A 22,183-nucleotide genomic window follows, 5' to 3' on the forward strand; every position below is an offset into this window, starting at 1 on the left:
ATTTAAAGCTTTCGTGACTGCAGGGATTCATATTCTTGGTTCTTTCGGTAAAGTCACGTAGAAGGGAAACAATAAAATAATAAAAATATAAAACAATACAATTCTCACGACGTTTCGATTGCAACACAAGCAATCATCATCAGGTGTGAAAACCACAACAAGAAAATTAGAAAAAAGTGGCGTTTTTTTTCTAACGTTAGAAAAAAACGGTTTTGTGGTTTTCACACCTGATGATGATTGCTTGTGTTGCAATCGAAACGTCGTGAGAATTTTATTGTTTTATATTTTTATTATTTTATTGTTTCCCTTCTACGTGACTTTACCCAAAAAAACAAGAATATGAATCCCTGCAGTCACGAAAAGCTTTAAATCGAAATTAGTATTCACGTTACGTGATGAACATTAAATGTTTTTTAAACGACTAGTTCAGGCAAAAGTTTTCAATAGATTATAGTAATTAAGCCAATGTGATGTTTGTTTAAATTTTAAGCTATAATCAGACAACAAATGCGTATTTTTCTGCAACCCACAAAAATTGTTGATGACTTGATTCACTTTCATATATTTAAAACGTACCCATTGGAAACTGCTCAAGTTAAACATTTCGTTCTTTTTTTATTTGAAAGAATAAAAAAAATATTAACTTATTACTTTCCGGGTGGAAGCTCCAATCCTTTACCGTTAAAAAATTATTCAGATTTAAACATCATAAAATGCGTATTTATTTATTTATTTAAAACCGCTAGAATCCGAAATATCTCAAAAACAATAAAAGATAGAACGATGGTTTTCGCTTAAATTGTATTTGCTAACGCTCTTATCAAACAAAAAAAAACCGCAATCTTATATTTTGAATGGTTTCTGAAGGACACCATGCACAAACATGTTTGTGGGGCACTTACAATCGAGATTTGGGGGCCTTAAAATAAAGAACCTCGGATTTTCAGATGTGTCCTGTTGTTTGTGTCCTAAAAGCTACCTGTGTACCACATTTCAGCTTTCTACCTTGTTGGGAAAAACCCTGGAGGTTTTTGAGTCATACATACGTACATAAAGATTAAGGTCTTTATATAGATAATGACGAACAATAAGAGATTCATTTGGAGTGGTGGAGCGGTGGCGGTCCCCGTGCTTTGCGGTTAATCCGATGACCTGAGTTCGATTCCCAGCCACGGTGAACGTCAGCGTGAGAGCAATATCCGAACTGGTCCTTTGCGCCTCCCGTTCATCGTGAAAACGACGGCAGACCGGTTATCGAATCGATGGTGGGGTATAGTCCATGTTGGAATGCCCTCCCATCGGCTCGTTTTCCCCAAGCTCTTAAGCTCCACTCGAGAAACACGTTCATCACCACTTGCCTAATTTACAACTTTGATAATAGTTGCTGATTCATAATTACTTTTTTGGGCTTAGGCCTAACCTAAAGATAAATAAATCACAATATTGAATTGTAATATCGCCTGCGACCAAGAAAAAAAACACCTACACGTTATGGCAGTGCTGTTTGTTATTGGCCACTGACTAATAACAATACATTACATTTATAAAGGGCCTTTCAAGGTGCCCATACATCACCGAAAAAAACATCGCTGGCCAAAGGGGAAGAGAAACACTTCATAGTTTGTGCCTTTTTGCTGCTGTGCTAAACCAAATAAACAACGTGGCCTTGTTTTCGCATCGCCCCGACTTATCGCGGCCGCTCGCAGATGCTCACGCTGATCCCAAACAACCCATCCATTCTCCGCGTTTTCGCTAAAAACAACAACAAACAACAAACTCCACGACGGAATTAGTCGCAGCCCCCCCCCAAAAGTTGTTTTCGGGCGTCCGGAATGCGCTACAGTGACGGCTGAAGCGTTATCGAAGCCGCGTGTTTGCTCCCCGTAAATGACCAGCTGCCGCTGCCCAGTGCTCGCTGCCGCGCTGCTCCTCGACCCTCTGCAGAGGTCGCAAATGGGTTTTGATTCCTTACCCGTACCCGGCCGCACCAGGGTCGCAAACGGGTACCCGTACCCTACCTGATACCCGGCTACCCGTACCCGGCCGGGTATCGGGTAGGGTACGGGTACGAGTACCCGATTGCGACCTCTGGGATGAAGCCATGTTGCAGGCGCGGGTGGGTTGATTCTAGGAACTTGAATTGTGAGAAGAGACACGACGTTGGGAAATGAGTAACAAACGGTTACTCACCAGTGACTCACGGCCTACCCGTACCCGTACCCGGCCGCACCAGGGTCGCAAACGGGTACCCGTACCAGGCCGGGTACGGGTAGCCGGGTATCGGGTAGGGTACGGGTATCGGGTACCCGGTTGCGACCTCTGGCCCTCTGCGACCGCCAAGGAGCGGCGCTCCATTTGAAAGACGGAAAGCGAGAGCGTGCCGCGCGCAAACTGGCGAGGAAAATCAAAAGCTCGCGCTCGGATGCCAGAACCCTCGAGGGGGTGCGGGGGGAGGGAGGAGGCACGCAGGCACACACGGCGCACGGTAAATTTACCCACTGCCTCATAAACACCCTAATTCGTTAAAACGCCGGCCACGCCGGCAAGGACCCGGGGGCGCTCACCCGAGGGAGGCAACCGGAGCGCGCTGGCCCCACCGGGGGGGGGGGGCGTGTGGCGTGAGGTACCCCCCCCCACCCGCTTTGAGTTTGAGTTGGGTCAGCGGCGGCCGTGCTGTGTCTCCCGGCCATTAGCGGCTCCCCGCCGAAGCCAAAACAGCGGCCCCGTGGCCCCGCGGCCCTGCTCGGAGAGAGCTCCTTAAGGCGCGCGGAGGTCAAACAGCTGAGACGAATCAGCGTATGGCGCGTGTGGCGGCTCTGCACGGGGGTCGGAGCTCGCGCTGTGTTTAACTTGTTGTGGGGGGGGGGGGGGGGGAGTTATTTTATTTTTAACAGAGAGGTTGGTGTGGGACGGAGGGGGACGCGGGTCTGGCAACGTGCTCCGCGTGAACACAGACGAAAACAACTCGCCGTGTCTGTCATCGACAGAAACTTCTCTAGATTAATGCGGACGTTTCGGGTGCTGGCCCAACTACAGGGCAGAGAGAGGAGGGACACAGAGAGATTGGTTGACTGGTCTGTCGGTAGCGACCACAACTTAGCGCTGTGGAGGTCCCCAGAGTGCAAAAATGTAAGGTTGTAATATTTAAAATCAATAAGCTGTTAATGCACCTCTTTAAAATGTTTCTCCACATTAAAAAAGTGTTGTTTTTATTACACATCCCATCAACCACCCACACTTCCAGAAGACCGCGTAGCTGATGGGATGCGTCAAAAATATACTTTAATTGTTAATAGAAAATTATAGAAAGGAGGGGCATTGCTATTAGAGTATTTGCACAAGTATGCAAATGATTATTTTGAGAGTTCAAGGATGAACAGTTTTATCTGCATAGTTTAAAAGAAATCACTCGCAAGTCAACGGCACATGGAAAAACTCGTTTTCACTGATCGTAACTAAAATGTAAACAGTTCGACCCTTCCAATTCGTTCGACCAAATATCGCACGGGGATTGACTTTGAGATGTCGGCGTAATGAACCGAAGGTCAAAATTCTAAGTCACGATAACAACGTGCGTTTTTTTATTTTTGTCATGCAGGGAAAATAGTTTCAAGATTCTTTTTAGGAGACTTCTGCTCTAGGATTGCTTGCTTGGCCAATTGTAGTTCAACTTCACGTCTGGCTTGTTGCGTGGCGGGGGAAATTGGAGAACCCGGAGAAAATACCACACTTACAAAGGGAATGCACTCAAAGCTCCACACAGATTGATTTATTTTTACTTTCCTGCTCCGACGTCGAAAGGCCACCAAAGAGCCGAGTGGGGCCTTGGAAATTTCACAAATTTCACCGACACTCACCACAAGGCACGCATATGGCTCAAACGGATGTTCACTAAGACGCAGACACTCCGACACACATATAGAGGACATGCAGACGCCTCGACAGGCAGACCTGCAGAGATACGCAAACCACAACAGCAGCAGCCGCCATTTGCCGCTACGTGGCGGTGATGTCATCGCAGCGCTTGTGCCAGGCTGTGTGCACTTTGGGGCTAACAGACACAGATATGTAGACAGGCAGAGATAGACACGCAGACACAGACACGTGCAGAAACACAGAGACAACACAGACAGACACAAACACACTTGAGGACATGCACACAGACACGAGGACAGACATACACAAAAACAAATATCCCCCAAGTAGCCTGAACAGACTTTGTTGGGCAAGTGCTGTTCGCGAGCACCTATGAAGGCCGACACAGCACACGACAGAGGGGGTGGTTGGTCAGCACCACACCTTTGTTTCCCCGGTGGCGATGTTTACACACCGCACCAGGTACTCATTTCAGGGTGAGTCAACGTAGGGGTGGGGGGCCCAGGACCAGTTAAGATAATCATCACTGGTGTTGGCCGTGAGCAAGAAACGAACTCGGGTCACCAGGTCCGCAGCGCAGTGAGCTAACCGTTACACTTCCGCTCCCCACACACACACACACACAGACACACACACAGACACGCACAGACACGCACAGACACACACAGAAGCGTTTTCTGTAGTTCTCCGCTATTTTTGTGGTACCATCACAATCCACAATGAATGCACGACTCCACCTGAAGCTTGGCTGGGCAGTACTCGTTTTGACCGCAGTATTAATTTGGCTTCCCTTAAACCCTTATAATTGGGATTTGGCATGGGAGCGCTCAACGCTGTAGCCTTGGATTCAAATATTTTAAACCAAAACAGCGATGGGAGGGTGAACAGGACCGGGCCGAATGAACGGGCCTTTTGTTTTTGAAATATGAGGCTACCCACGGCGGTGGGAAGCAAACCGCCACTGCAACTGCAACTCCTCCGCCTCTCGAACACTCGCTCGGCCAGGGCGAGTTTGTTCTCTCCATCGGATAAGGCGGCGGTGGCGCAAAGTTTCCCTTGGCTCTCCATCAGTAGGCCGGTGGTTGGGTGCAGCTCCTTAACCGGTGGGAGCCAGCTGCCCAGTAACGGTCTTGCATCCTCCACACTGGGAGGTGACCGTCCGCTGCCGCCCACGGCGGAGCCGCAGGTTTTTGGGCCACTGACGAAAGCGGCCTGGCCCGAGCTGCCACTTCAGTCGGTCGGTCGGATTTATTTCGGGCAAGCCCCATTGATCTAAAAGCTCTTTTAGATGAACGTTAGCTCAACTCAACGTCATCAGCCACTACATCATGCAGGGCCAGGTGTATGAGCCAATTAATGATTACTTTCCTTGTTTACCCAGGAAAGACTCGCAGAGTCTAAGGATTCGTTTGCCAGGAGGTTCCTGCACAAGTTGTTCGCAGTAGGGTTTACGATGTTGCTTCGTGCGGATCCCAACTGAGTAATTTGCAGGTAAATTTTCAATATTGGGATGTTTTTAGTCAAGACCAGCTACAATGCATCTCATGTCGTTTGGCTATGGGAGGTTACCCCTCCGGAACAGCGGGGAGAGAACAGAAAAACTTCGACACGCAGAAAGGTACCCGAGTTTGAATCGAACACAGGCCCCCTCTCGCTGCGAGACGTTACTACTGTGCCACTCTGCCACCCATCAAAGGCCACTTTCCTGGCTTGACTGTGGCCAGACCTGCATTGTCATTTGAAAAAAAATAGTTGGGATTCCCGATTTTTGGATTTATCAAAATAAAAAAAAATCTAATTTCAGATATCAAATTTGAGACGATCCAAAATGTTTGTTTTGTTCCACACTGATCCAAAAACTGGACGTGACGCCACGCAAAAGACGTCACTTGCCAGTAAGAGTGGCATCTCGTGGCACTATAGTGAGCGGGCAGACACTTGACATGAGTACATAATTGAAATCTGAAAATCTAAAATAAAATTCTGAAATTGTCTTTAAATTTCCGAAAAGTCCATGCTCTGAAAATATAATATCCCAAACATCTTCCTATTGTACATCACCATCATCATCGCCATCTATGGCTTAATATCATGCCTCACTCAATAAGTATAAAACAAGTCCCAAAGTGCCAACGTAATTAATAGCGCACATGGGAACTAATTCTAACTCACGAATACACTATGACCCATACATTAACGCGTCCAAAATGTAGTCCAATTCCGCAGAAGGGCGGACACGATGGCAGACGGACCCGGAATGGAGAGACAGGTGCAGCCTATCTCACCCGGTGCTTTAAACGATGCGTGGCGGTTGGGTAGAGACACGGTGGTGGTGTGGGGAGCGGTGGTGTAGCGGTTAGCACGCTGCGCTACGAACCCGGCCATCTGGGTTCAATTCCCGCTCACGGCCAACACCAGTGACGATTATCCGAGCCGGTCCTGGGCCTCCCCTAGGTCTATTTAGCCTCAAATGAGTACCCAGTGTGGTGTGTAAACATTGCCACTGGAGAGACAAAGGCGTTTGGGCATGGTGCTGGCCACTCACCCCCTCGTGTGCTGTTCCGGCTTTCATAGGTGCTCGCTAGCAGCAGTTTCCCCAACAGTCTGTTAAGGCTACACGGGGAGTCTTTGGTGAGCACGGAGTTGGTGGGCTGAGTGGTCAACACAGGGTGCCCCCCCCCACCTTACTCACCTTGTCCTGCTTGACAACGGCACAGGCCTTGAGCGCCGCCTTCCACTCCGCGCAGCGCTCCGCTGGGGCACACAGAACGGGGTACAGCACCAGGGTCACCGCGGTAACTCATTCACACATCCACGAGATGCCAAATACGTACGGCGAGTCCTCGCTTGACGTGTGTTCGCGCAACGCGTTGTTGCTGCAACACGGTTCGGATTATTGGGGAGCACTTTTCGCACAACGCGGCACGCGCACCGTTAGAAAGCGGAACGAGCCTCTTGTGATGCGGTTTCTGAGCGGTCGATGACAAGCTACTTTCTTGATTGGTATGGGAATTCTCAGTATAGGCGGGGAGTGATGCGGTACGCGTCAGCCTAGCCCAATTCTCAGTTGTTTGTCCCGCTATGGGATGGCTGCAGGCTGATTTTATAGTGCAAATGCGATTCAAATTAGACATTTTTATTAACCTATTTCTTCATGTCCTGTAATGTACGTACAGGAATTCCTCGCTTTATGCGGACATTTTAGAGAACGCATCTACTGTGTTAAATGAGGAATTACTGTGTTCACCGGATATCACTTATCACAATATCGGTGTAACGTCACTATGTAATTGTATCCCATGGCTTTTACTGGGGATGTTAAAATCGTATTTTGTGCGTTACCAGTAAACTGAATGTAAAATAAAAACCGGTTAAAATACCGTTACCCGTTTGCCGCATGAAACAGAAATGTCTAGAAGGATAAACACGGCGTGTTTATCTTCTTAACTGAGAAAACGTGGGCAAGCTGTCAGGGCGGTGTAGTCACGGTTAGCGCACGGGTTCGATGTCATCTCCAGGTGCAGCAGTGGATATAATTGGTGCAAGTTTCAATCATCCAGCAGCAGTGGATCGATCACGGCTGTTGAGGATGAAGAAGTTTAAATTGCGTGCATTCATGACTAATATTACACTAGGATCGGTCACCGTTTTCCTGACTTTTGGAACCAGTAACCGATCCTCAAAACATTGACTTTTACTGCCTGAAATACTTAATAATAATAATAGTTAAACTTTTAGCGTGCGCAAATTTGCAGACGTAGTGGCCACAACTCAGAGGCACAGAGCCAAGCTCAGAGTCGCTCGAAAGCATGATTGTAGAGGTGAGTTTTTAAGTCTCTCTTGAAGGAGGCGATTGAGGTGATGCTGCGAATGTGCAGAGGAATATCGTTCCAGAATGTTGGGGCTGCCACCGAGAAGCGGCGCATAGACATGACCATCCTGGATCTCGGTATCAAGAGGAGGTCGTGAGTCGCGCTGCGCAGGCATCTGCCGTGTGCTGAGCTGCAAGTTGTCAATAATGAAGAAAGGTACGGCGGGCAGGCGGATATGAAGGCATTGTGGCAGAGGCAGGCTGTCTTGTATGTGACCCTACTGGCGATGGGGAGCCAGTTGAGAGCACGGAGACAAGCTAGTGAGTCGAGACGGGGATGAGTGTGGGCAATGACGACGCGTGCCAGGTTGTTTTGTAGTCTTTGAAGTTTCTTTAGGTTGCCAGCGGAGGTCTAGACTAGGGCGGAGTTGCAATAGTCAAGGCGAGACCCAACTATGCAACATGCCAATGTGTTGGCAATTTCAGTAGGAATATGGAAAGCTTAAACAGTTTCATCAGCTGTAGTTCTCTCAATGTAAGCATGCCCATGAGCCTTCTGCAACCTTTGCGATTTGACTATCTACACCACGCAGGCTGTCAGGAAATGATGTCGTCACACAACCATCAAGCCAACAATAACAACCTGCGATTATAATGGCTAGGAACTATTTATTTGTAACCCGGACTAATCACATTATCGTTATGACTGGGAGCATTAATCACCGTATTGTCAGTTCATAATTATTTTGTACTGAAATATCAACAAAATTTGGAAGAGAAAAAATCCAAAGCAACGATAATGGTGTGGAGCTATACACTTTTAAATATAGATCTAAAACTCATTTCTTAATAACTGCTTTTTGTGTTTAACTTGTTCTTTTCCCCCACACCTCCGATTAGCACGGTTGGCTACGTACGGTACGAAAGAAGTTTAACAAACACACATAGGATGCGGCGATTAAATTATCTGAATGGATGAGACGCGATTATCGGAGCACTTCTATGGTATGACGACGCATCGTAGCTTTCTCCAAGTATCGACGGCTCTCCTACAAACCGGCGTCCCAAGTCAAGCGAAGCTCGGGCCCGCCGTCAAATCTGCGAAGATTTCGAACGCATGGGAGACATCCCGTTGGCGCCGGGCACGGCGCGGGGACACGACGGGGCTCTTCCAAAAGCCGGCACGTAGTGGCTGTCTGGCAGAGGTCGCAAACGGGTTTTGATTCCTTACCCGTACCCGTACCCGGCCGCACCAGGGTCGCAAACGGGTACCCGTACCCGGTCGTACCCGTACCCTACCCGTACCCGGCCGGGTACGGGTAGGGTACGGGTATCGGGTACCCGGTTGCGACCTCTGCTGTCTGGCTGTCAAACCGCCATGACACCACACGCCTTCCAAGGGCGCTCATTCGCAGTTTACAAATGGCACTGGATACTCATTTGAAGCTGAGTCGACCTAGGGGAGGCCTAGAACCGGTTCATATAATTGTTACCGGTGTTGGCCGTGAGCGGGAATCAAACTCGAGTCGCCGGATTCGTAGCGCGGCATGCTAACCACTACACTACCGCTCCCCACTGATAATACATCACACGGCGCGGAACAGTCACAGGTCAAGTGGCACTGCACGGATCAGCTGCTGGTACTGTCACGGAAGATTTAGCATTCGCTCAGGCCCACTCACCTGCCAAATCAACATTGCCGGGATAACACTTAGCACACCCTCCTCACCTGTACAGGCATTCAGGTGTCGTACCTCTCTCTTGCCAATGAAGGTATCCACTATGTTTTGACATATATCCTCGTCTGTTTACATATTAGTACAATAGCCACCCAGTGTATCTGTTAACCGTGTCAATCACTTAATTTGTAATTTTAATATGATCAGTCTCAATATAATCTTCCTGAACAGACTTACGGCTGGATTGTGTGAGGAGCTCACAAATCCTTGAAAGATCTGGACAAAGTCCCATCGGTGAGCTCCTCCGGCAGGCAAGGCTGCGTTGGCTGGGTCATGTAGCCCGCATGCCCAGCCACCGCATGCCTAAATAGCTTTTGTTCGGCCGGATCGAGGGGGCTAAGCGGGCGCGGCACGGGCTAGAGAAGAGATGGAGTGATGTGGTACAGGAGGACGTGGAGCTGAGTGGACTTGCCGATGACTGGTAACAGCGGTGTCAAGATCGGCCTCTGTGGAAGAGGCTCGTGAATGATGCTACTGGCTAGTTGGAGGCAGTCGCCCTCCAACAAAGGAGAGCGGTGGAGCGACGCTCACAACAACGAGCGGAGCGCCGGGTGGCTAAAGTACAGCAAGTTGGCACAGGAGGGGGCACAGGTGGTGCATCAGCCAGTCATCTCGGTCATCTCAGTCAGTCGACCCGTGGCACCTGCTGGGTCTGCCCCGTGACCTCCTGCCAGCGGGCGTTCGACACTTCACGTGGCCTCAACGTGCACTTGGCCTGGCACAAGCGTCACCGCCAATTAGTGGCGGTTGTTGTGTGTGGTGAGGGTGAGTGTGGTGGTGAGGGTGAGTGTGGTGATGGTGAGCGTGGTGAGTGTGGTGAGTGTGGTTATGGTGAGTGTGGTAATGGTGAGTGTTGTGATGGTGGGCGTGGTGAGTGTGGTGATGGTGAGCGTGGTGATGGTGAGTGCGGTGAGGGTGAGTGTGGTGAGTGTGATGATGGTGAGTGTGGTGAGGGTGAGTGTGGTGAGGGTGAGTGTGGTGAGGGTGAGCGTGGTGAGGGTGAGCGTGGGGAGGGTGAGCGTGGTGATGTTGAGCGTGGTGAGGGTGATTGTGGTGATGGTGAGTGTGGTGAGGGTGAGTGTGGTCAGGGTGATTGTGGTGAGTGGTGAGGGTGAGTGTGGTGAGGGTGACTGTGGTGAGTGTGAGTGTGGTGAGGGTGAGTGTGGTGAGTGTGAGTGTGGTGACGGTGAGTGTGGTGAGGCTGAGCGTGATGAGGGTGAGTGTGGTGAGGATGAGTGTCGTGATGGTGAGTGTGGTGAGTGTGAGGGTGATGGTGAGTGTGGTGAGTGTGGTGAGGGTGAGTGTGGTGAGGGCGAGTAGTTATGGTGATGGTGAGTGTGGTGACGGTGAGTGTGGTGAGGGTGAGTGTGGTGAGGATGAGTAGTTATGGTGATGGTGAGTGTGGTGACGGTGAGTGTGGTGAGGATGAGTAGTTATGGTGAGGGTGAGTGTGGTGAGGGTGAGTGTGGTGAGGATGAGTAGTTATGGTGAGGGTGAGAGTGGTGAGGGGGAGTGTGGTGAGGGTGAGAGTGGTGAGTGTGGTGAGGGTGATGGTGAGTGTGGTGAGGGTGAGCGTGGTGAGGATGAGCGTGGTGAGGGTGAGTGTGGTGAGGGTGAGTGTGGTGAGGGTGAGCGTGGTGATGGTGAGTGTGGTGAGGGTGAGTGTGGTGAGGATGAGTGTGGTGAGGGTGAGTGTGGTGATGGTGAGCGTGGTGAGGGTGAGTGTGGTGAGGATGAGTGTAGTGATGGTGAGCATGGTGAGGGTGAGCGTGGTGAGTGTGGTGATGGTGAGCGTGGTGATGGTGAGCATGGTGAGGGCCCTCGCTGTCAGGGTGGTGAGTGTGAGGCCCCCGTGGTGTTAGGGTGAGGCCTTGGCAGTGAGTGCGAAGGCCTTCGCAGTCAGGGTTTGTGAGTGTAAGACCCGCGCGGTGGTGGGTGGTAGTGGGTGGTTGTGGGTGGGTGGTACCTCTCTTGGCGGGGTCCCCCTCCTCCAGGAAGCCCCGGAACCTCTCGGTGAGTTCGCCGTCCCTCACGCGTCCCCCCTGGGCGAGCAAGAACTGCAGGACCCGGTCCAGAACGGGACCCCCCTCAGCCATTGCCTGCCTCGCTCTCGGGTTCGCCGCCGCCGTCGCCGCCGGCTCCTCCCCCCCCCCTCAGTCCCCCCCCCTCCCCTCAGTTCCCCCCCACCTCAGTCCCCCCCCCTCAGTCCCCCCCCCTCAGTCCCCCCCCCTCAGTCCCCCCCCCCCTCAGTCCCCCCCCCCTCAGTTCCCCCCCCTCAGTCCCCCCCCCCCCTCAGTTCCCCCCTCAATGTCCCCCCCTCAATGTCCCCCCCTCAATGTCCCCCCTCAATGTCCCCCCCCTCAGTCCACCCCCTCCTCCGTCGCCGTCGTCGTCATCGCGTCTCCGACAGCCGCCAATCACCGCCCTCCCCCCGCATCGACCCCGCCCGCCGCCGGCCTACCCCCTCCCCCCGTGTCGTCATCGCGCCGACCTCGCGCCTCCCCCCGTGACGTCATCGCGCCGACCTCGCGCCTCTCCCCTCCCCCCCGTGTCGTCATCGCGCCGACCTCGCGCCTCTCCCCTCCCCCCTGTGTCGTCATCGCGCCGACCTCGCGCCTCTCCCCTCCCCCCGTGACGTCATCGCGCCGACCTCGCGCCTCCCCCCGTGACGTCATCGCGCCGACCTCGCGCGTCCCCCCGTGACGTCATCGCGCCGACCTCGCGCCTCCCCCCGTGACGTCATCGCGCCGACCTCGCGCCTCCCCCTTCTCTCAACGCGGGAAAACCGCGCAGCGTCGGCGGTGCCTCCGTCGTCCAAGCCTTAGAGGGTGAGGGGGGATTGTACGTTCACATCATCATTACCTCACCAGTCATCATCATTACCTCACCAGACATTACCATCACCTCACCAGTCATCAGATATCACCTCACCAGACATTACCTCACCACACCTCAACGTTACCAGACTTCACCACCAACTCAGATATTACTATCAACCAGAGGTGGGACAAAGTCATTGTTATGCAAGTCCAAGTCGAGTCGCAAGTCATCAAATTCATGACTCGAGTCTGACTCGAGTCCAAGTCACATGACTCGAGTCCACATCTCATAGGTGGGACAAAGTCATTGTTATGCAAGTCCAAGTCGAGTCGCAAGTCATCAAATTCATGACTCGAGTCTGACTCGAGTCCAAGTCACATGACTCGAGTCCACACCTCTGCTATCAACTCACCACCAATTGTGGATATCATCGCCTCACCAGACATCACCTCACCAGACACCTCACCACACATCACATCACCACACATCACCTCACCACACCTCACCACACTTCACATCACCACACATCACCTCACCACACCTCACCACACATCACCTCACCACACATCACCTCACCACACCTCACCACACATCACCTCACCACACATCACCTCACCACACCTCACCATCACCTCACCATCACCTCACCACACATCACCTCACCAGACCCCTTACCAGACTTCACCACCACCTCACCAGATGTCACCATCACCTCAGCACATCACCATCACCACCTCACCAGGGTGGTCCAGAAGTCCCGTGACCCGCAATTAATTCACCCCACAATGTTTTTTTCGTCTGCATATTCATTTTATGTTTTAATTAAACCTTAACTTAAAAATAAATATTACGTGTTAGAGAGTTAAATGGGGGTGGGGGGGGTCCACAAGACATCTGGACCACCCCCGCAGTCGCGTGGATTTTTATCCGGGTCCTCCGGGTTTTTAACTTCCACATTTAAAAATCCACATCACGTGTTTTAGAGTTTTTGTCTGCTGGTAATACATTTCCACACGACGACGACGATGATGATGATGATAATAATATTATTATAATGATGATAATCCGCCACCGCTTCGTTGAGCTATCATTTGTGATGGTCAGATCGCTTCTGAAAAAATAAGCTAATAGCTCAGTGGGCTTCAACCTGGTAAAAAAAACATAGTTCAGTTTTATTTGTGTTTATATTTAAGTGATTTGTTTGTCTTTCCAATACTTTGCACTCATAACGTATTTTTGTTTATTGTTATAACGTTCTGGCCCTGTGTCCCCTACTGAACATCTGTGACAAAGAGCTTCATAGCTCATCGGATTCCTCCAGGATGAATACATTGATGCTACTGTTGATGATGATGATGATAATCATACTACTGTCATTGTCTCTTACGTACGGGGTGCTGCCCGGCTGGGTTGGAGGGAAGGAGGGGAGGGATGGAGGGAGCAAGAGCCTGGACTCGCTGTTCAAGGTCCTGAGAAACATCCTCCTAAGGTTCAGCCTCCACTTTTCCCCGACAGTCCTCATCTTTGGATACCTGAAGGGCGACAGACCCCAACATCTTCAGGGGCTGGTCAACGTGCTCGTCAGCTACGCCAAGCTCACCATATACAGGGTGAGGAAGGTGGCCCTGGAGGGGAAACGTCCAGCCAGCAGCCTGAGCATCTTCCGCGCTCTGGTCGGAGCCAGGGTGTGTGGGCTGGAGTTCCACCACGCGCGGCTGACCCACGCCGTGCCGGCATTCAAGGAGCAGTGGGCGATGGAGGAGGCCGTGTGCTCGGTGGCAGATGACGGAGAGCTCTGCATGCAGTTATGAGCTACCCGTCGGAGGCCGTTGGACTGCGAGAAGGGCTGCGTGCAGAACGAGAGTGAGCGAGAGAGTGAGCAAGAGTGAGAGGGGGGGGGGGTTACATAAAGCAAAGCATTTTTTTAAAAATACGAAATGATGAACGAAGCAAAGTGCCGACTACACCGAGCATCTTCTTGTTTCCACTGATCGTAAAACAAAGAGAGCGAGAGAGGAGAGGGAGAGGGCGGGGGGGAGAATACGGGAGAGTGAAAGAAGCAGTGGAGATAGAGATGATGTCGTTCCCGCAGGGGTTTGCGTCCCTGTACCAGGGCCCCGCAGAGTTGTGCCGTACCGGTTCCACGTTCAGCCCCTACCCGTGCAGCGCAGCGCATCATCCTCTTCCTCTTCTCCCACCTCATCATCCTCCTCATCCCGGCGCGATCTTCCCCGCGCGCTACGGCGGCGCGGCCCCACGGGGAGTCTACAACCCTTGAGAGGCGTTCATCGCGAGCGGCGCCATGCACCCCCACGTACGCGGCACCCCCTCGTACACCCTGCGCTCAGCTCCGGCGCCACAAGGCCCGATCGATACGCGCGCAGGGTGCCAGCCGGCCTAGGTACCGGCACACGTAGCGCCCCGCACGGCTGTGCTCTCGACACACATCACCCTACACGTCGCGCCCTGCACACGGCACCCAACCACGCCCGGTCCCGGCACCCCTCACTCTGCATCCAGCCACCCTGCACCCAGTCACCCTGCATCCAGTCACCCTGCACCCAGCCACCCTGCACACACTCACCCTGCATCCAGTCACCCATTATCGGCGCCCTACATCTTGAGAATGTGTACATTGCAGGTGCCCCGGACATAGTGCCCAGCAACCGACATCATAGCACGCACGCTCCTCACCCTGTAGCCCGTATCCCCCCCTCCCCCTACACACCACGCTCCTCACCCCAGCACTCCTCACGCCTCACTCCTCACCCCCCGTCCCCTCCTGCGCAGCCCCGCACCCCAGCGCCTCTCGGAGGACGCGGCGCGTTTAAAGCTCAGAGAGGAAGGAGTGAGAGAGACTCTCGCTCATTCTCTCTCTCTCGCTCCCTCATTCTCTCTCTCTCACTCATTCTCTCTCGCTTCCTCATTTGCTTTCTCGCTCATTCTTTTTCTCTCGCACCACACCACGCGCCACAGTGCGTGGATTTGTAGCGTTTATTTTCATTTGTTTGCTGGTGACTTCATATCGAAAGCGCCTCCAGTGCTTTTGCTGCTGGCGGCAATAAAAGTTGTTTAAAAGTCAAAGTCTCTCGCTCTCTCTCTCACTCGCTGTCACTCTGCCGTGCGCGCTCTCTCTCTTAGAGGGGGGGTTTGACCGCAGACCCCCCTGTGATGTCAAGATGGAAAAAATGAAGGTGGTGGGTGGCGGGGGGGGAGGTTCTGTTGATTAAACTGAAGCCTGCTCCCCCCTCCGCCCCCTCCCCTATTTAGGGCACAAAACAAACGGAGAACGCGAGATTGGAAAGGGCTTGAGCTTTTCAACAACGGTGTCAACTTCCAACAGAGGCGGGATCTCTTCTCCTGAATCGTTTCATCATCGGTGGAGGGGGGGGGGGTGTGACACGGGGGAGACTTAATTAATGAGAGGGGAGTGAGCAACAATCCAGGAGCAGCTGCAGGCAGGGCAGCTGCTCCCGTCTTAGACACTCTCTCTGGCCGCTGTGCACAGTCCTACCGCCGTGCCTTGAACGAGATTGAGGGTTCTAACCCCATCCATCGACTTCGGATCTACCCCCCTCTTTCACCCCCCCCCCCCCCCCACGCTGGGAGGGAGTTGGTCAGGGGGAGTGCAGAGCCAGAATTGTATAAAACAATAATGTAACCGTTAAGGCCGCATTGAGCTATGTAGCTCTTGCTCAGAAGCGACCTGGGCTCTCACAAATGACAACTCAACAAAGTGGCTTATCATCATCATCACGTGGACATCTATGGCAGCAGCCAAATACTCTAAACGCGTGTTAAATCCTACATGTGGAGGCAGAACACGCACACTCCAAATATACAGCAGCAGGCGTCGTGGGTTGGGTTCGAACCCTCAAACTCCTGTATACCAGGCAAGGTAGTTAACATCTCGCCACCGCGGCAACAGAGAGACAACGTTGTAAGCAGCACTAATAACCAATTTGAAAGTGACACCGCCAATTCCCATCAAACCCAAGAGCTGGGGACACCCCCTCACCCTCGCCCCTCCCCAACCACCCCCCTTCTCGTGCCGCCCCCTACAATAGAGAAGTCGCCAATGGCCTGAAAACCCTCGTCAATGATGCATGAGCCATTGACAGACGCGATCAGAAGCGTGGCGCTCCCAGCAGTACCACATCATTTATTCACCATGCGCAGAAGGGAGGAGGAAGTGCGTGCATGACATGGATGGGCCATGTGGGAGCCACGTGGGGCAGCAAATTAAGAAGAGTAGCGAGGTGGAAGCAAGGTGGAAGCAAGGTGGGAGCGAGGTGGAAGCGAAGTTGGAGCGAGGTGGGAACGAGGTGGGAGAAAAGTGGAAGAGAGGTGGGAGTGATGTGGAAGCGAGGTAGGAGCGAGTTGGGAGCGAGGTGGGAGTGAGGTGGGAACAAGATGGAAGCAAGATGGGAGCAAAGTGAGATCACGGTGGGAGCACAGTCGAGAAGCAAAGTGGGAGCAATGTAGGTCACAAGGTGGGAGTAACATGGTAACTCAATGGCTGCATTGAGACTTCGTTTCACAACATTGGCCATGGACAACGCTGAGTGGGGCCACTCAGCCGCTACCACCGCCAACACCGCCAGGGCGGAGGCAGTGGGGGGGTGACCACGTGTTTCGTCACAAGCCCATTACTCAGTATCTCAATCCTCCACCCTCACACCCTGATGTTCAGGATCAACGTCAGTCGCTGCGGACTACTGGGGCGCGTCACCTCTCAAGTGTCAACCTGACACTTGCCAGTCTCAAGTGTCGGGTTGATTTTGACGAAGCAGGCGGAAACTCAAGAAGGGGCCCGGGATTAGAGTCGCAGTCGCACTGCCGGCCGCTGGCTGCGAGAGTTCTGACTGGAGCCGTCTATGCGCCTCATGGCGACGTGGAATTGACGAGCGATATTGGTCAAAGGGTTTGGGGACGGGCAGAATTAACGTAAATAATCGGCTCAGGCTTCATGGCTCTGACCACAAGTGAGCCGTGCTCAGGGCCACGCTCACGATTTCCCACAAGCCGAGCCCGAGCCAAGCCACTTCGCTGAGGCAGCTCATTTAAACGTTCCCTCGAAGCAACTGAAGGTAAGAGACTGTACGCGGACCCGACTGTCAAACCTCCACCCGATTTCAACCTTCCACACCACCAATGGTCGACCATCAACCGAATCGGGACTGGGCCACGTGGTCGATGCGGCCACCCGGTGCACGAATGGTGCATCGAAGTTTCGGCGGCCTGCGAGTGTGCAGCCACGAATCCCAACCCGTCGACCGCAATGTAAACACTCCACCGCCGCCGCTGCTGCTGCTGCCTTCACTCCTTTTAAAAGGAGCAATGGACGAGATCCACTCTGCTTCTGAACAGGCAACTGAGCGGCGATAGCAAATCTAAAATTACATCTTTAATCTGCCGTTATTAATCCATACGCGAGAAGACGACTGAGCCGGATGAAGTAATTGCCGAGACTGAGCGTTGGACGCCGAGCCGGAAGCCGAGCCGCGACTCTGTACACTGAGCCCGTGCAGACCGCGCACAAGTGGGCGGGACACATGGGTGGGACACGTGGGCGTCGCGCTGGCAGTGTGACGTCACGTGAAATCCACGACACGTGGCGCGCAACACGTGGGTGGGGACACGTGGGTGCCGTGCCGGCAGTGTGACGTCACGTGAAGTGAAGGCGGTCGAACCCACTGGATCTGTAACTGCTTTCATGTTGTGTTTTGTTGTCCTTCCCCCCGCAGCTCCGATTAGCGTGGTTGGCTACATATATAGGTAGGGCCGAGAGGTAGTGCTGGGAGGTAGTGATAGGACGTAGTGCTGGGAGGTAGTGCTGGGAAGTAGTGTTAGGAGGTAGTGCCAGGAGGTAGTGTTAGGAGGTAGTGCCGACAGATAGTGCTGGGAAGTAGTGATAGGAGGTAGTGTTAGGAGGTAGTGCTGGGAAGTAGTGTTAGGAGGTAGTGCTGGGAAGTAGTGATAGGAGGTAGTGCTGGCAGGTAGTGCTGGCAGGTAGTGCTAGGAAGTAGTATTAGGAGGTAGTGCTGGGAAGTAGTGTTAGGAGGTAGTGCCGGCAGGTAGTGCTGGCAGGTAGTGCTGGGAAGTAGTGATAGGAGGTAGTGCTGGCAGGTAGTGCTGGCAGGTAGTGCTAGGAAGTAGTGTTAGGAGGTAGTGCTGGGAGGTAGTGTTAGGAGGTAGTGCTGGGAAGTAGTGATAGGAGGTAGTGCTGGGAAGTAGTGTTAGGAGGTAGTGCTGGGAGGTAGTGTTAGGAGGTAGTGCTGGGAAGTAGTGATAGGAGATAGTGCTGGGAAGTAGTGTTAGGAGGTAGTGCTGGGAGGTAGTGTCAGGAGGTAGGGCTGGGAAGTAGTGCTGGGAAGTAGTGCTGGCAAGTAGTGTTAGGAGGTAGTGCTGGGAAGTAGTGCTAGGAAGTAGTGTTAGGAGGTAGTGCTGGGAAGTAGTGTTAGGAGGTAGTGCTGGGAGGTAGTATTAGGAGGTAGTGCTGGGAAGTAGTGATAGGAGGTAGTGCTGGGAAGTAGTAATAGGAGGTAGTGCTGGGAAGTAGTGTTAGGAGGTAGTGCCGGCAGGTAGTGCTGGCAGGTAGTGCTGGGAAGTAGTGATAGGAGGTAGTGCTGGCAGGTAGTGCTAGGAAGTAGTGTTAGGAGGTAGTGCTGGGAGGTAGTGTTAGTAGGTAGTGCTGGGAAGTAGTGATAGGAGGTAGTGCTGGGAAGTAGTGTTAGGAGGTAGTGCTGGGAGGTAGTGTTAGGAGGTAGTGCTGGGAAGTAGTGATAGGAGGTAGTGCTGGGAAGTAGTGATAGGAGGTAGTGCTGGGAAGTAGTGTTAGGAGGTAGTGCTGGCAGGTAGTGCTGGCAGGTAGTGCTGGGAGGTAGTGTTAGGAGGTAGTGCCGGCAGGTAGTGTTAGGAGGTAGTGCCGGCAGGTAGTGTTAGGAGGTAGTGCCGGCAGGTAGTGTTAGGAGGTAGTGCCGGCAGGTAGTGCTAGGAGGTAGTGTTAGGAGGTAGTGCTGGGAAGTAGTGTTAGGAGGTAGTGCTGGGAAGTAGTGTTAGGAGGTAGTGCTGGGAAGTAGTGCTGGCAAGTAGTGTTAGGAGGTAGTGCTGGGAAATAGTGTTAGGAGGTAGGGCTGGGAGGTAGTGCTGGGAAGTAGTGCTGGGAAGTAGTGTTATGAGGTAGTGCTGGGAAGTAGTGTTAGGAGGTAGGGCTGGGAGGTAGTGTCAGGAGGTAGGGCTGGGAAGTAGTGCTGGGAAGTAGTGCTGGCAAGTAGTGTTAGGAGGTAGTGCTGGGAAGTAGTGCTAGGAAGTAGTGTTAGGAGGTAGTGCTGGGAAGTAGTGTTAGGAGGTAGTGCTGGGAAGTAGTGTCAGGAGGTAGTGTTAGGAGGTAGTGCTGGGAAGTAGTGTTAGGAGGTAGTGTTAGGAGGTAGTGCTGGGAAGTAGTGTTAGGAGGTAGTGCCGGGAGGTAGTGCTGGGAAGTAGTGCTAGGAGGAAGTGCTGGGAAGTAGTGCCGGCAGGTAGTGCTGGGAGGTAGTGTTAGGAGGTAGTGCTGGGAGGTAGTGTTAGGAGGTAGTGCCAAGAGGTGGTGTTTGGAGGTAGTGTTAGGAGGTAGTGCTGGCAGGTAGTGCTGGAAAGTAGTGCTGGGAAGTAGTGTTTGGAGGTAGTGACGGCAGCTAGTGCTGGGAAGTAGTGTTAGGAGGTAGTGCCGGGAGGTAGTGACGGCAGCTAGTGCCTGGAGGCTGCCGACTCTCCGCGAGGCCGCGTGCAGCTGTGCCCAGTGGGGCCGATCCCGATTCAGAGCGACAGCGCTCGTCAGAGCCGATCAGCGCCACTGCGCCGCAGCGTTCACCTGCTTCTAACAGGCGCTGCATTATTGATGCAGAAGCCCCCCCCTCCCCCCCCCCCTTACTCTCACAGTCCCGTCACCCCCCTCGCCAATCTTGCTGCTGGGGTGTTCCGTCTTTCTCCGATCCGCAGTTGAGATTTGTTTTTTTTGCCGGGCCAGGAGAATGATGCCCCCCCCCTCTCTCTCTACCTGAGGTCATTATCTATTCATCGCGTCCCAGGCAGGGATGAGAAGAGTGGGCGGGGGGGCCTTGCTGGTCGCACAGGCATAGCCAGGTGCAAGAGGGGGGGGGGAGCTGTGTGTGGTGGATAAACAAAACTATTAAAACGATCAACTATTTTTTTCAGGTTTTTTTTTTAACCAGGTAAGGCCCACTGAGCTGTACAGCTCATTTTCAGAAGCGCACCTGGCCACACATGCCCGCTCAACGAAGTGGCTTGTGATGTAGACATTTGTAGCAGTGGCCAAATACTCTAAACGCGTGAAGTTGATTCTAAATGTGGAGGGCAAAACAGGAGGACCCGGAGACAAATCCACACGACCACCACGGGGAAAGAGACACCGCAAACTCCAATTATACAGAAGGCGTCAAAGGTCGGGATCGAACCCACGACCTCCTGTATACTAGGAGAGGTAGTTAACATCTCGCCACCGTGGTGCCCCACACACACACACACAGCGACTTCGCGAGCTATATACTCTTGCCTGCGGTAGCATTGCCCCCCCTCCAAATGATACCTGGATGTCACAGAACGGGCCCCCCACGTGACATCTGGATGTCACAGAACGGGCACCCCCACGTGACACCTGGATGTCAGAAAACGCCCCCCCCCCTCTCTATCTCGAGGCTTGGCAGCGGCGTGCGAAGTGGCTGCCCGCAGGGAACCATCTGACATTCAATCTCGTCTCTTCGGGGTTTTTTCCCCCCTTCCGACTTTTGTTCAGCGATTTCTGGCCATCAATAATTCAGCCGCGCACAGATTGCCCGCTTGTCACACACACACAGACAGACAAAAAGCTCTTCTTCGGGGTTAGTTGTGTTTCTTGCCCTTGCTTAGTTGAACACCCAGAGAAGCCGCATGCGTCCTCTCTCTCTCTCTCCTATCGGGCGGAAATGAACTTCTATCCACGCACCCTTGGACCACCCTCTCCCCAATAAATAAATCAACGGTTCGTGTTTCGAGCAAAAGGAGAGTCCCCCCACCCCGGCACCCCCCCCCCCCCCCCCAAAAGAGAGAGAGAGAAAAAAATCAGCTTCTCGTCGTGAGAAATTATTTACGAGCGAGCGATATTGGACGATCGTCAGGAGTGAGAGATTCTTCAACTCGAGTGAGTTGACTCCACAGAAGAGAGGCTGCTGCTGCAGCTGCCGCCGCTGCTGCTGTTGCCTAGCCCCGTGTGCTGCTGGGGCGTTAGAAACGGGGGCTGCTTGAGCGGGGATGCGAGAGGAGGAGGAAGGAAGAGGAGGAAGAGGCCATATCATTTACATTTCGATTTAAAGCTTTCGTGACTGCAGGGATTCATCTTCTTGGTTCTTTCGGTAAAGTCACGTAGAAGGGAAATAATAAAATAATAAAAATCAAACATAATAAAATAATTCTCACGACGTTTCGGCCACAACAGAAAGGAAATAATAAAATAATAAAAATAAAACATAATAAAATATTTCTCACGACGTTTCGGCCACAACGCAAGCAGCCGTCCTCATTCTTCACCTGAGGACGGCTGCTTGCGTTGTGGCCGAAACGTGAGAATTATTTTATTATGTTTAATTTGTATTATTTTATTATTTCCCTTCTACGTGACTTTACCGAAAGAACCAAGAAGATGAGGCCGTACCATCTTTATTTTATTTTAAAAGGGCAAGGCCCACTGAGTTACGTGTAACTCTTTTTCAGAAGCGACCTGGCCCATCACAAATGAGAGCTCAACGAAAGTGGCTTATCGTCATCATCGTCGTTGTGTGGACATTTATAGCAGTGGCCAAATACTCTAAACGCGTGGGGACGTTGATTCTAAACGTGGAGGGCAAAACTGGAGAGGCCCGGAGATAAAAATCCACGCAACCACGGGGAGAGAGACACGCAG

At 52.5% G+C, this 22,183-nt stretch overlaps 2 protein-coding genes across 5 annotated transcripts in view; one reads left to right on the forward strand and one right to left on the reverse strand.

The window, feature by feature from the left end:
• The window catches only part of LOC144951755 (uncharacterized), a 48,720-nt gene extending 37,150 nt beyond the window's left edge, over window positions 1-11,570 (reverse strand). For all 4 annotated transcript variants that reach the window (XM_078882110.1, XM_078882109.1, XM_078882108.1 and 1 more), the window contains exons 1-2: window positions 11,393-11,570; window positions 6,569-6,630 (exon numbers count right to left, since the gene is read on the reverse strand). In XM_078882110.1, coding sequence (XP_078738236.1) covers window positions 6,569-6,630; window positions 11,393-11,522 — 192 coding nt within the window. In that variant the 5' untranslated portion in view covers window positions 11,523-11,570. The remainder of the gene's footprint in view (window positions 1-6,568; window positions 6,631-11,392) is intronic.
• A 191-nt stretch (window positions 11,571-11,761) lies between these two features.
• On the forward strand, window positions 11,762-16,619 carry LOC144951647 (uncharacterized). The gene is made up of 4 exons (XM_078881939.1): window positions 11,762-11,817; window positions 14,418-15,221; window positions 15,755-15,764; window positions 16,485-16,619. Exons 1-4 carry the CDS (start codon window positions 11,762-11,764, stop codon window positions 16,617-16,619), a joined length of 1,005 nt encoding a protein of 334 aa, XP_078738065.1.
• Window positions 16,620-22,183: the final 5,564 nt, after the last annotated feature.

The sequence above is a fragment of the Lampetra fluviatilis genome, chromosome 63 (genome assembly GCF_964198595.1).
Source record: "Lampetra fluviatilis chromosome 63, kcLamFluv1.1, whole genome shotgun sequence".
NCBI classification, from domain to species: domain Eukaryota; kingdom Metazoa; phylum Chordata; class Hyperoartia; order Petromyzontiformes; family Petromyzontidae; genus Lampetra; species Lampetra fluviatilis.

What these genes read in the sequence shown, in the direction of transcription:
- LOC144951647 (XM_078881939.1), top strand. Translation starts at nt 11,762, where the DNA reads ATGTCCCCCCTCAATGTCCCCCCCCTCAGTCCACCCCCTCCTCCGTCG. An exon ending in CCTCCTCCGTCGCCGTCGTC is followed by an intron (nt 11,818 to 14,417) that starts GTCATCGCGTCT and finishes CGTGCAGCGCAG; the next exon opens with CGCATCATCCTCTTCCTCTT.